Raw genomic sequence first — 13,053 nt, 5'->3', positions numbered from 1 at the left:
CACATCCCAATGGCCGGGCGGACAGAAAATTAGAGAGTAATCAAGGTTTATTTTTCCTCGATAGCAGTTATTTCGGGGGAGGGGCCGGAAGAATCGGCTTCCAAAAATCTTCGAAATTTTGGGGTTGTTTCTCACAAAATTATTTGACCAAATTTTAAATTAAAAAATTATGTGTTAGAAAATGTAATGTAGCTACCCTAGTTTATAGGCATAGAAAAGTGTGGCTTCATCCTTAATGTCACGGTTCGAACCCTCTCAAATGTGCAACTTTGTACCACATGATCTATCAAACAAGCCACGACTACCTTTGTGTCGATCAATACTATCATATGGATCTCACTAGTACCGTTTTAAACATTTGAATTCAAAGTTTTTCTAATGGTAGCAATATTTTACTGGTCAGTTACCAAAAATTTCGACAATAAAAAACCTTGAGGAGAACCTTTTTTAGAGGACTCGTAATTGTGTAGCAAGTGGTGCCATGGATGGGATCTCGGTTTCATAGGCACATAATCAGGGAAATTTCAGAAAAGTGAGCGTTAGATCAAAAAATGTAACTGTTCAATTATGTGAATAACCGTTAACTGGTTATTATTCAAAGGACACATGCTTCTTGTTTAACTTGATACTCAATTATCATGCCTTTAGAGGCCATGCAATCAGCATAAACAAGTGGCTGAACACGAAACAAAATGTTTTTTGATAAAACAAGTGGGTCTTGTGTTCTCACAAAAAAAGTGGGTCTTGTGGTGATCACATTTAATAAACAGAGTGGTAAGCAAATGTAATGAAATGCATCTGGTAAAAGATAACTCTTAACGTTTTTTCGACGGGAACAATCATGGGTTTTATTCCTCAGTAGTGGAAGTGTCACATTCAGCTAACACTAACTGTGACAATACAAACTAGATGTTGCACGACCAACATCTCGTAAAAGAGAACATAAGAGAGTAATAAAACTATGGGGAAATTTATTGCTAAAAAGTAGTACTTGCCTGTCCTCTTTAACTCTACTACCAACACTTGTATGATTTTGGTTGAATATAATATCACAACTAGGAATGAAAACAGAGTGAAAGCTTTTCGCTTTTCTGGTGAAAAATCGAAATGGAGAGGAATTTGGAAACGGAAATGGAAATTTGCAAAACAGAAACAGAAATGGAAATTTTTATGTGGAAACAGAACAATGTTTTCTTGCGAAACATGCACGAAAATGAAACTTTCCATTTCCGTGAATATGGAATTTTCCATTTCTACTATGGCTTCTGCCTAGTTTGCAGCTCAGCCACCAAACATCACACAATTACACAATGAGCAGAACAGCCCATGTGTTGCCCGACTTCTACCAACAAGCAAGGAAGCTAGGAATGATTCTAACCGCAATGGTGGCCGGGCCGAAAATTCCCCTTCACGGATTATTTTGTGGTGTTACCATGTGTTTTACTTGTAAGAGAGCGATCTGATACACTGTGCTTGCTTATATAGGGAGCTTGTCCTTCTAATTACCACAAATGTGTTTGTGTTACCAAAGTTGATTTTTTTTGCACAAATGCATATACTATAATAGAATAATCATAAGATTTAATCAACAATTGATTCTATTTTTTTGGTTTACTTGTGTTTTTTCTCAATCGTTCAAGAGGTTTTTGAGTTCTGGTGGACACCCGCTTTCATTTCCATCTCCTCACCATATTTGCTCTGTTTTCGTTTCCTATAGTATATGTTTCCGTAATCGTTTCCAGGGTTTCTGTATTCGTTTTTGCTTCCGAAAATAATATAGAAACAAATGTGGTAGCACCCCCCGTTCACCGCTCCTGTTTTATCCCTAATCACAATGAGGTGTGACTGTTCCCAAAAAAATAGAGGTGTGGCTGTTTAGAGGAACCAAGATTTTTTTTCTCCATGCCGATTTTTTCAGGAGATGCTGGAAGAATCGGTTTCCAGAAAATCTTGAAATTTTTCAGGGTTTTTGCCCAAAATGATTTGATCAAATCTTGAAGAAGATAGTCGTGTCCGCGCACGCCATGAAGGACACGAAAAGGAGGAGGAAGACGAGGGGAGACGAGATGAACGCCCGAGTCGCCATTATTGTAGTTAACTTTGTGAGACGGAGTGAGCAAGCGAACCGAGTGTGTACTTGTACATCCCAATGGCCGGGGTATAAATAGATGGATGGCCGGAACCATGCTAAGCCGTCAGGGGAGAGAAATTAGAGAGTAATCGATCACATTATAGGGAAATTCATCGCTAACAAATGCAGTACTTGGGTGTCCTCTTTGATTCTGCATATCTACGCTTGTACTCCCTCTGTACAGGAATAAGTATATTTTTTGTTGATTATAATCTCACAATGAGGTGTGAGTGTTTAGGAGAATCAAGGTTTATTTTTTTCTCTCGATAGAAGTTATTTCGGGGGAGGGGCTAGAAGAATCGGTTAATCTTTGAAATTTTGGGTTGTTTCTCACAAAATTATTTGACCAAATTTTGAATTTGCAAAATTATGTGATAGAAAATGCAATGTAGCTACCCTAGTTTATAGGCATAGAAGTGTGGCTTCATCCACAAAGTCACGGGTTCGTACCCTCTCGGACGCGCAACTTTGTACCACACGATCTATCAAACAAGCCATGGCTAGCTTTGTGTCGATCAATAGTATCATATTGGATCTCACTTGTACCTCTTTAAACTATTTGAATTCAACTTTTTTTTCGAATGGTAGCAATATTTAACCGGTCGGTTACCCGAAATTTGGACCGGAAAATAACTTGAGGAGAACCTTAGATTGGAACACCTTTTTTAGCGGACTCATAATTATGTAATAAGTGGTACCAGGGATTGGATCTCGATTTCACAGATACATAATCAGGGAAATTTCAAACAAGTGAGTGTTAGATCAAAATTCTAGCTGCCCAATTCAATGAACTACCGTTAACTGGTTATTATTCAAAGAACCCATGCTTCTTGTTTAACTGGATACTCAATTGTCATGCCTTTAGAGGCCATGAAATCAACATAAACGAGTGGCTTAACAGGGAACAAAATGTTCTTTTGGTAAAACAAGTGGGTCTTGTGGTGATCATGTTTAATAACCAGACTAGTGAACAAATGTAATGAAGCACATTTGGTAAACAATAAGTCTTAACGTTTTTCGACGGGAACGGTGAGTTATATCCCTCAATAGTGGAAAGGTCACATTCAGCTAAGACTAACCATGACAATACAATCAAGTACACTGCACAACCAACATCTCGTAAAAGACAAAATAAGAGAGTAATCATATTATGGGGAAATTCAATGTTAAAAAGTAGTACTTGCATGTCCTCTTGAACTCTACATTCCAACACTTGTATGCTTTTGGTTGAATATAATATCACAATGAGGTGTGGCAGTTCCGCCACACAAAAAAAGAGTTGTCACTGATTAGAGGAACCAATGTTATTTTCTCTTGAAGTTTCTAGGCATAGAAAGTTGTGACATAGCGGTTGCTCCACATGCCTTCACCCTCGAAGTCGCATTTTCGAACACTCATATTTTTTCAGGTAACTTACCACATGGACTATGTGGTTTCGAACATTTATATTGACAAGGGTGTTACCAACAATGGGGAGAATGTTAGTGAAGTTCATGCCAAGGGAGTTGGCCAACATGGTGATAACTCCGCCACACGCGATGTCTCCTTGTGCACAATTTACTTGGTGTTCAAGGTGAAACATGAGAATCGTCCCTATGTTTTTTTTTTTGACATGGAACACCATGCATTCCATTAAGTAGTGGTCGTGGCTAAATCGCCGGCCACAGGACCAATCAATCAGAGGGCAACTCATTAACCAAACATGCTGGCTGCCTGGTTCTATCCTCGCACCATGACTAGGTAGCAAATGTGCAGGCACATTACATTCACGTGAGTTGAACTGAACCTTCTAGTCTATGAAGCCCATCTGTGGTAGAAATTTTGTCTCACGGAAAAGCATGCCTGATCTTGTTTCTTTCAGACCACCGCCGCCAAATGAGAAAGATGCTCATCAGTTTGTCCTTGTCAGGTAAAGCGAAAATTTTCTCCAGCACCTCCAGTGGTGTCACAGCCTGCATAAGAGAACATCTCTCCTTCTCCAAACAGAGACGTACTCCCTGAGTAGAGTAGTCGTATATATTAATATATATGTGGCAAATCGTCCACGCCATTCAATACTTTTGGCAGATATATATTAAGAGCGCTTCATAAACTTACGACCATATTCAGGCTGCCAGCCAAAATTGAGTCCGTCTAGATGGAAGATATTTGTTGCTCAAAGAGGAGTATACAGAACTATTCAAATGCATGTCACAGTAGCCTCGAATTTAACCAGATTCTACAATAACCTATGACTTATGAAGAAGACAACCCCGAGAGACCTGGAGGTGCAAAGCATTGCGTAGCACCACTGCCAACCCCAAAGTATTGTGCAGGTGGGGCCGGGGGTGCACTGTGTCCACTGCCCGGGAATCCTGGTGGTACACGGTCTCGGTCCGAGTATCCCGGTGGTCCAGTGTATACCTTAACAAGACTGTCCCAGAATTTAGACGGTTTCGGTGGTCCTTCCATCATCTCTGGATCATCAAGGCACTGAACGACAGACATGCACAAGCAAGGAGTAATCAATCAAGTAACCCACATACATAATCACGCAACTAACTAAAAGGTAGTACGTACTATTATCACACAAGATACGTCATTTTATTTTACCTGTAAAGTACTTCTCAACCTGGCCTCCTCAGCTTCGTACTGTAAAAGATATGTCATTAGCAACGGATGAAGCAACAAAATGCTCAAGGTTGGCTTGCTAGGAAATAAATCGTCATGATATACGTACGCTTTCCTCTTCACAGCTTCCTGGCATTACCCTAGGTCCACTGAATGGCTGGTAAGTGTTCATCGCATGGCCACCAGCATAACCAACATCACTGGGATGCATCATATCAACACTTCCATTGTTTATACAACCAAAGCAGTTAGCTATGACAAACACAAGAAAGAGGCGAAATTTGTCATGAACTGCCAAGTAACAAACCAGGGACAAGACGCATGATAATATAATTATATATATTAAAAAATGTGCCCAAATGGTCATTTTGATCATGCACAATTGGAGATACTACAAATGCAAAGCTCACGATTCTAGACGAGATGAGCACCATATATATACTAGAACAACATATATAAGATAATACTGCAAACAAAATGTATACTAGAATCTGAAACATATTTACATAACTATCTAACACATAGGTCAAAGTTAGCAACGCACAAAAATGTATTTCAACCGCAAATAAGTTGGGATAAAAGTAAATTACCATTATCAGTAGGTTTAAGCCTGCATAAACAGCTGACTGGCAATTCCAAAGATTTTTCTTGCATAAATATGACTTCAGCGAAGAAGAACTCGCAATAAGCTGTTGCTTTAGTCCTTGCAGTGAAATTGATATGATGATACCACATACGGAGATCACCCTCACAAAACGGTTGGTACCACACTACAACGTTCACTTCATATGCAAGATCCTAACATAATAAGCATGGATTTAATTAGCATTAGTTTTATGAATAAATAAATGAATAATAGTAAAATCTACTATACAACGCAAGCACCGCTGCTTTACGGTGCGGCAGCTCGCATGGGCCCACACGATCTATCCTATGACTAAGAGAGCAGCGAAACAGTTTTTGACTTGTTCAGGCACAACTGGCTAACAGACGCACAAAAAAACAGACTAGGGTGCAGTAATCGCTGCAATGTCCTGCAAAAATGTGGTAGACGGTGATTCGCATGGCAACAGTGCAGCTACAATAAACTACAATCATGTGCCATTGACTCTTTCTCAATGGCCAACAGCTTGTAATTTAGGATTGCTAAGGTCGAACTTGGCAACAAATAATTGGGACAGACAACAAGTACCAAAAAATTGGCAATTAAGATTTAATTAATTTTTTTACAACCAAGTACCTATAATTTGGAAACTGGGCATGTTTAACCTTTTTAGCAACTAAGTAACTTGTATTTTTGTGGCAACTAAGTGTGTTCCAAACCTGGTAACTCAGCATATTTTAAACCTGGCAGCTAGCATGTAATCCGGCAAGCAATTACATTTGTGCGATGCCGCTACCTAGCCAATCCCATGAATAATAGGACAGAAAATAAGAACCAGCGAGAGGGACAGAGAGCAAACCCCCAGCAGATTGTTGTCCTCATTATACTTGTCCATCAAAGCATTAACCAACTGGCGCTGGCTATCACGGATTTCATCAACCGGTTCCGATCTCAAACGTCTCCTCCTTGTGCCATCAGGAAAGTAAAGGGAGTTTCGTACAGCGATGTCCACTCGAGACATATTATCCATCGAGAACCTAGTTTACATCAAACAAATTATATATGATTAGTATATGACACTTTCACAGAAGCTTCGACAATACAATGTGACACCAAGAGCTCTAGTGTCATGAGCACAACATATGCGTATAGTGAATTAGTTTGAGATGTGCTCTTTGTTCAAAAGGGAACAAAACAAAACCGGAGGGCTTACATTTTTGGATCCCGACGATCATGAAGATAGCGCTCGATAGCATGTTCTGTTTCTTGTAGGTTCTGAAATGGCCCACCAACATAAGGATAAGCATGGTAGTATCCCGCATTGTCGATCCTGATGTAGAAATCAATACCCCACTCATATTGTTTCCGGCACAGGAAAGGTAGCCCTAGAGATGGGATAAGACGGCGCCCGGGTGGCCTCTGAGGGTACTGGGAATGTCGCCAGGCAGGCTGGGAAGGGCAGGGCATATACTCCTTCTCCACATACCTAAAACGGAAGCAGTCTCTTATCATATATCTTAGGAGAAAGATTTTCATGGTGCTATGGCAAGTTGATGTCGAACAAGAAAGATTTTCATATATTCTTTTGGTGTTAGAAAATTTGTAATTAAATCTATGGACTGAAATATTACACTCTATTCAGATGGATGCAAGGAGCCCAGTTTATCTACAGTCGGTTTTTGATTAATAAATCCAAAGCAGGAAACTCGGTCCTACAAAAACAAAAAATCCGGACTACACTACATAGATTGTCCAGTTCATTACAATGCCCAACCAGTGGACATGACTAACCCTATAAAGAAATATAAGAGCCTTTAGATTACTACTTTAGTGATATAAACGCTCTCATATTTCTTTACGGAGGGAGTAGATAAGAGTATCAACAATTCTGGCAACAAAAGTGCAAAGATGATTTGAAGAAATCAAAGTGCAACAGCTGCTACTGCTTGGGAATTAGTGAGTGGAGATTGTAGCCTCCTCATGATGGAGGCTTTTCATGAGTGGTCTAAAATCATTTTTTGTACAGCCCATGTGTGTTGTTAACACTGTCGGATTTTTCCTTTTTCATCTGCTCTGTTTGAGCCCTATGCAACTTTTTCTTCCAATCTTAATGCAACAGCAGAACACCTGCTACTTATATACAGTAAAAACAAAACACAGGTCGATTTCGAGGATGAACCAACAGACCAAGTTGCAGCAGTCAGTCAGATCATATTTTTCTCCTAGCAAGCAAGCTACTTTATGTTAATGCGGTTGATCTACAGCCAGATCGTATATCCTTAACCCAAAGGAAAGGATGGAAGCAGGAAGGAGCATCATCGATCGGTACACAAACCAACTCGATTTCCCCCATGCCCTCATCTATCTATCCATCAATAGAATAGAAGAAACAACAAAGGAAGCGGCGGCGGTGGCCATACATACCCTGGGGGCGGCGGCGGCGGCGGCTGATGGGGGGAGACGTAGGGGTTGTTGCCGAGGAATGGTGGGTAGTTGGGTAAGGGGCGGCACCTCGGGAAACCAGGGTCGCCGATGACCGGCGGATCCATGGGTGGGCGGCGGCGGCGGCGGCGACGAGGTTTGGGGAGGGTGCGAGAGGAGAAGGGGCAAAGAAACGAAGCCGCTTCCGCGTGTTCCGTGGCCTTCGGCTTTTCTTTTTCTTTTCCTTTCTCAAGCAAACAAACTCTACGATAAAGTCGGTTTGCATCCTGTTGGGACTTCCACCGTTGGATGCGTTCCCTCGCCGCATCTTCACCGTTGGCTTTCGCTGCTTCTATCTTTCCCCCTTGGTTTTCCACATGCTCCTTTGTTAAAGCCGAGGCACCTGCTAACTGATTTCCACCTCAAATGGTAAATGTTTGGGAACGGTGCGCCGGCCGAGTGTTCGGCCGGTCGCCACGCTCTACAGTCCTGGTTCACCACCCACAAAGCTACCCTCGCGTCGCTATAACCCTGGCCCACCACCCACAAAGCCAAGTTTATCTCCACCGCTTCCATCTTATCCCCTTGGATATTCTGAGACCACATGAGGCGTCTCCTCCTTCAACCCTCCTTGCTCAATATCTCTCATCTCTCTTCGTGTGCTCTCTCTTCAGGAATCCACACCCAATCCTCATGAAATCAAGTTCGTTTTTGTTGCCTTATCTGTTCCCCGCGACATTTTCCACCATATATCCATGAGAGGGGGTGAGCTGTTTGCATTTTTTTGCTTTTCTCTCTCATATCCTAGGCAGTACGCCATGGATCGACGAGGTTGAGAACAAGCACATGCTGCACACACACGCTCCCCTCCTTGGAGCTGCGAGCAAAGGGCCCGACGACTGGGCTGCAAGCTCGCTCACCCGCTACGTCACCATTGTGCGCGACGACGGCGACTGGTTCTTGCTCACGCAGCGATGCTGGAACCGGCCTACAGGGAGCTGCAACCGGCACATGTTGATGCTGGAACCAGTGTCCCTTGATGCTGGAACCGGACGCGCCCTGGGCAGGCAACACATTTTTTGCTGGAACCAGCCTTTATTTTTGCTGGAACCGTACGCGCCCTGGGCAGGCAACACATTTTTTGCTGGAACCAGCCTTTATTTTTGCTGGAACCGTCATTTTTTTTGCTACTATGGGCACTGGACTCTTTTTTCAGTGAGATTGTTTTGCTGGAACCGGCTAATTCATTTGCTACAATTGGCTTATCTGTTTTTGTTGCTGAGATTTTTGCTGGAACCATCATTAAGTTTTGTTGGAACCGGCAAATCTATTTGCTTCAACCGAGTATCGGAGGTTTTTGTTGCTTTTGATATTTGCTGGAAATAGCATCAAGTTTTGCTGGAACCAGCTAATCTTTTTGCTTCAACCGTTTATTGGAGGTTTTTGTTGCTTTTTAGATTTGTTTTTGCTGGACATGGCACTGGCGGTGCAAGCCAATGACGGCGGCAAGCCGGAGACGGGGACGGCCGAGATGTTGCAACCATGGTGACCACATGCTGGAACCCGTCTCTGTTCGAGCTACAACCATGTCGAGCGGAGGTAGCCGAGACGAGCGCAATGGCACGAACAGCGGCGAGCACGGGTGGGCGGACGCGGTGGCACGGGTGACGGAAAGCACGTGATGCCGAGGACAAGTGCGGCGGCCGGCGAGCGTGCCTGAACTAGGTCACTACCTTTTTTCCAGCGTGGTTGACTTTTTGAAGACGAAGGAAAAGTTGTATCGTACGGTTGGAAAAGTCCGTATCGTATGCTCGGCAGCCGACCGGCCAAAAATTGGGCCGGTGCGCCGGCGCCTATCACTGGCCACCTCAAATTGGGTGGTTCGTGTGTAGCCGTCGAATGTACTCCCTCTGTTCACTTTTTACAAGGCGTTGTAGACATTACAAACATCGTGCAAAACAATTTAATTTCAGTTGTGTGAAACGACTTATACTAGTAGAGTGCCCGTGCATTGCTACGAGCCAACAAGAGAATTTACCCAAAAAGACACTCATCCTGCTTTATATATAAATCAACGACTAACGTACACGCAACCACACACAGGGGACAAAACACACAAGAATGGCGAGGAACAAAAACACCCACCAATTGACCACCAAGCACACTACAGATGGACCAATCGCTTGGAGTCGACAAAGACCTCCACAATGAGCTAGGAATCGAGAAGAGGTGAAACCGCACACCAACGAAGCATTTACTCCAAAGTGGTGCCTGGAAGAAGGATATGCCACTGGAATGTCGCCACTGTCCGATCTCGAGAATCCAGTTTTCCCGGAGCAACACGAAGGACAAGGAGCGACCATGAAGGAACCTTCAAGGAGGTAACGATACCCGCGGACGAAGCAACTGTTGTCCTGGCAAAAATCCGGCAACTTATGCACACCGACACTCACATACCTCTGCCGAACTAGGTACAGCCAAACGCTAAAGCACCAACAACACCAAGGCCATGCTACGGCAGACACTGATGACCATGCCACTCACGTGGCCATGGCAACCAGCCTGCACCCGAGACGCGTGCTTCGCCCACGAACACCGTGTCCCTCCTCCTCCAGGACTGCTACCCAGCATCCAGTCAACCCTGATATCATCCAAAGGATCCGGCTTTGTCCCGACCGGCAGCCCCAACTGACCGAGCCACCAGCGACCACCTTGCCCCGAACATCATCAGATATGAGCCACCAAGCACTCGCCCGACGAAAAGGTGAGGGGAAGGAGCGGATCGTACCCACGACCAACGACCCATCATCAGATATGCAATTAGTTAGGGTTAAATCCAACTGTCTAGTCGTCGGTAGTTACAAAGGAGCTATGGGCTACTATCTTTATCCCTTATCTTGTGACTCTGATGATACCGGTGAGGAAAATAGTTTGGAGCAACTTAACTTGGAACAGGAAATGTTGTCATGCAAAACAAAGTGTTTTTTTGTCTATTTATTGGAATCAGAAATTGAATTCTAGTTTTACAAATATATGCTAAAAAGGATTCATTCCAGTGGTCTAAAAATAGATTCAGAAATTGAATTCTAGTTTTACAAATACAAGTTGAGTATTTAGGGCATGTTGTCTAAAAAAAGATTCATTCCAGTGGTCAGATGCTCAAATTGAGGCCTTCACAACATTGAAGAATTGTCTGGTCACTGCTCTTGTTATGGCTTTGCCTTATTTGACCCTACCATTTACTTTTTAAACAGATGTATCAGGTCAAGGTATTGGTTCTGTCCTCATGCAACAAGGCAGACCAATTGCCAAAACAGGAAAAGGTGTCAAAGAAATAATCAAGTGGTCAGAACAGGATTCTTACCAATTAAAACTGAATGTAGATGCATCATATGATAGTTAAGAAGGACATGAGTCCATGGATGGTGTTTTAAGAGATCAGTATGGCAACTCTGTGTCAATTCAGTAAATTGCCATTATATTGCAAATGCATAATCTGCCTGCTTGATGGAGTTTTAGCTATACTAGTGGTTTTTTTTTCTTCTGTCTATTCGAACAGAAAAAGAATCAGATTCTAAAATCACCATCCAACAAGAAAATCTATGCTAGATCCCTACAATCCTACATGTACGCAAACATTATGGAGGGGCCAGTACATGAGTAGCAATACCTCATCAATACTTTAAGAAAATGATTCAGATTCAAAAACCACCATTCATTATACAAGAAAATCTATGCTAGATCCTTTCAACTAGCATGCCCATATGAATTTGATTCTCATGTACTTGACAAGAAAAACCCCAATGCCATGAAAAAACAGAGTACATGAAGGAAAAATAAATCTCAAAAAACCAGAGTAGTACCTCCGACAGCTCGTCGATGACATCCTCGTCGAAGTCGCCACCCTTCCTGGGATCCACAACCATCTCGAACTCTATCTCGTCCACAGTGCCCCCCCCCCCTCGTAGAACTCCTCCTCGATTCTCTCATGGAGCCTCGCCGTCTCCTCGTTCAGATCTTCCCCCACCTTCTCGTGCACACGCTCTCCGACTGGTAGCTCGACGGCTGGGATGGCAGCGGGAGGAGGCACAACAGTTGCTGCACCGCCAGCGGTCGCCGCTACGGCGGACTCAGCCGCTGCAACCGCGGCGGCACCCACGGCAGCAGACTGCTCTCCACCGATGGTTGCCTCCGGCTCGTCGGCCGCATCTTCACGGCCTCGCTTCATCGGCGGTCGACGAGACGAGGAGGAGGAGTGGATTGCGGAGGAAGCCAGGAGGGTTTGGGAGAGGACGAGGTGGTATGACTGGAGTGGGAGAGGACGAGGGTTTTCTACCCGAATTGGGGAAGAAAATGAATGCGGCTGCCTCTTGGAGTTACCGAGGGGTCAAGGGGGGTGATTTGTCTCACCTACCAGGGCCTTCCACAGTGTGGATGCGTGGGGTTTGCCCCGCGCCGTGCACCTCGCGTGCGCTATGCCCCGCGCTACCCTTCATACTGCTGACACGTGGACACCAGCAGTGGTTCACATGATAGGTATGGTAAATGAATTTCATAAATATGAGGGCACGTAATTGGTATGAAAATGCATCATCAGCCCAGCGGTAACACCCTCCCAATCACAAACTAATGCCCTAGATTCGAAACTCCGTCGGGCACTTTGGTTGGGCCTCTTTTTTGCGTATGGGGTTTTTACATGTGGATCCCTTGCACAAACAAAGCTAGGTTTCCAAGGTTTTATATTTTTTTTGAATTTTTTTGAATTTATACCGCCCTCTAGACTGACTGATCAAAACATCGGTCTATACCTCAAGGGGGCATTGTAAAATACTTTTTTCTAAATTATCTTTCATGGACATGTTTGGCACATGTGGGTCACCGTGTCATAGAGAAATTGGGTGATTTGGAGGTGGTGAAAAAAACCACCTTTGTTCAAAAAATGGCTTAAGTTAGACCAAATGGTCCCTCCGGAATGCGGTGATTTTTTCGACCACCTCAAAATCACCTCAATTTTGGCACACATGATCTCTTGCACAAACAAAGCTAGGTTTCCAAGGTTTTATATTTTTTTGAATTTATACTGCCCTCTAGACTGACTGATCAAAACATCGGTCTATACCTCAAGGGGGCATTGTAAAATATATTTTTTTCCAAATTTTCTTTCATGGACATGTGGGTCACCGTGTCATAGAGAAATTGGGTGATTTGGAGGTGGTGGAAAAATCACCTTTGTTCAAAAAATGGCTTAAGTTAGACCAAACGGTCCCTCCGGAATGCGGTGATTTTT

At 43.5% G+C, this 13,053-nt stretch overlaps 1 protein-coding gene across 2 annotated transcripts; it reads right to left on the bottom strand.

Annotated features, from left to right (window-relative positions):
- Positions 1-4,181: 4,181 nt before the first annotated feature.
- LOC123124127 (uncharacterized) lies at positions 4,182-7,980 on the bottom strand. Of its 2 annotated transcripts, none has more exons than XM_044544815.1 (7): positions 7,770-7,980; positions 6,559-6,831; positions 6,205-6,382; positions 5,332-5,539; positions 4,851-4,993; positions 4,724-4,762; positions 4,182-4,603 (listed from the first exon to the last, which is right to left on the bottom strand). In XM_044544815.1, the coding sequence occupies exons 1-7, from the start codon at positions 7,892-7,894 to the stop codon at positions 4,367-4,369; spliced, it is 1,203 nt and encodes a 400-aa protein (XP_044400750.1). In that variant the 5' UTR covers positions 7,895-7,980; the 3' UTR covers positions 4,182-4,366. The 2 variants fall into 2 exon arrangements, with proteins under 2 accessions (XP_044400750.1, XP_044400751.1); XM_044544816.1 differs by having other exon boundaries at positions 4,312-4,603; positions 4,691-4,762.
- Positions 7,981-13,053: the final 5,073 nt, after the last annotated feature.

Source organism: Triticum aestivum, chromosome 5D (genome assembly GCF_018294505.1).
Source record: "Triticum aestivum cultivar Chinese Spring chromosome 5D, IWGSC CS RefSeq v2.1, whole genome shotgun sequence".
NCBI classification, from domain to species: Eukaryota; Viridiplantae; Streptophyta; class Magnoliopsida; order Poales; family Poaceae; genus Triticum; species Triticum aestivum.
This window is presented reverse-complemented; position numbering and strand designations above follow the sequence as displayed.

Bases quoted from the DNA above. Each gene is read 5' to 3' on its own strand.
- LOC123124127 (XM_044544815.1), bottom strand. From the start codon at position 7,894: ATGGATCCGCCGGTCATCGGCGACCCTGGTTTCCCGAGGTGCCGCCCC. The intron at 6,832-7,769 runs GTATGTATGGCC...CTTCCGTTTTAG, and splicing joins CCGCCGCCGCCGCCCCCAGG to GTATGTGGAGAAGGAGTATA. The intron at 4,994-5,331 runs GTAATTTACTTT...TGTTTGTCATAG, and splicing joins GCTTAAACCTACTGATAATG to CTAACTGCTTTGGTTGTATA.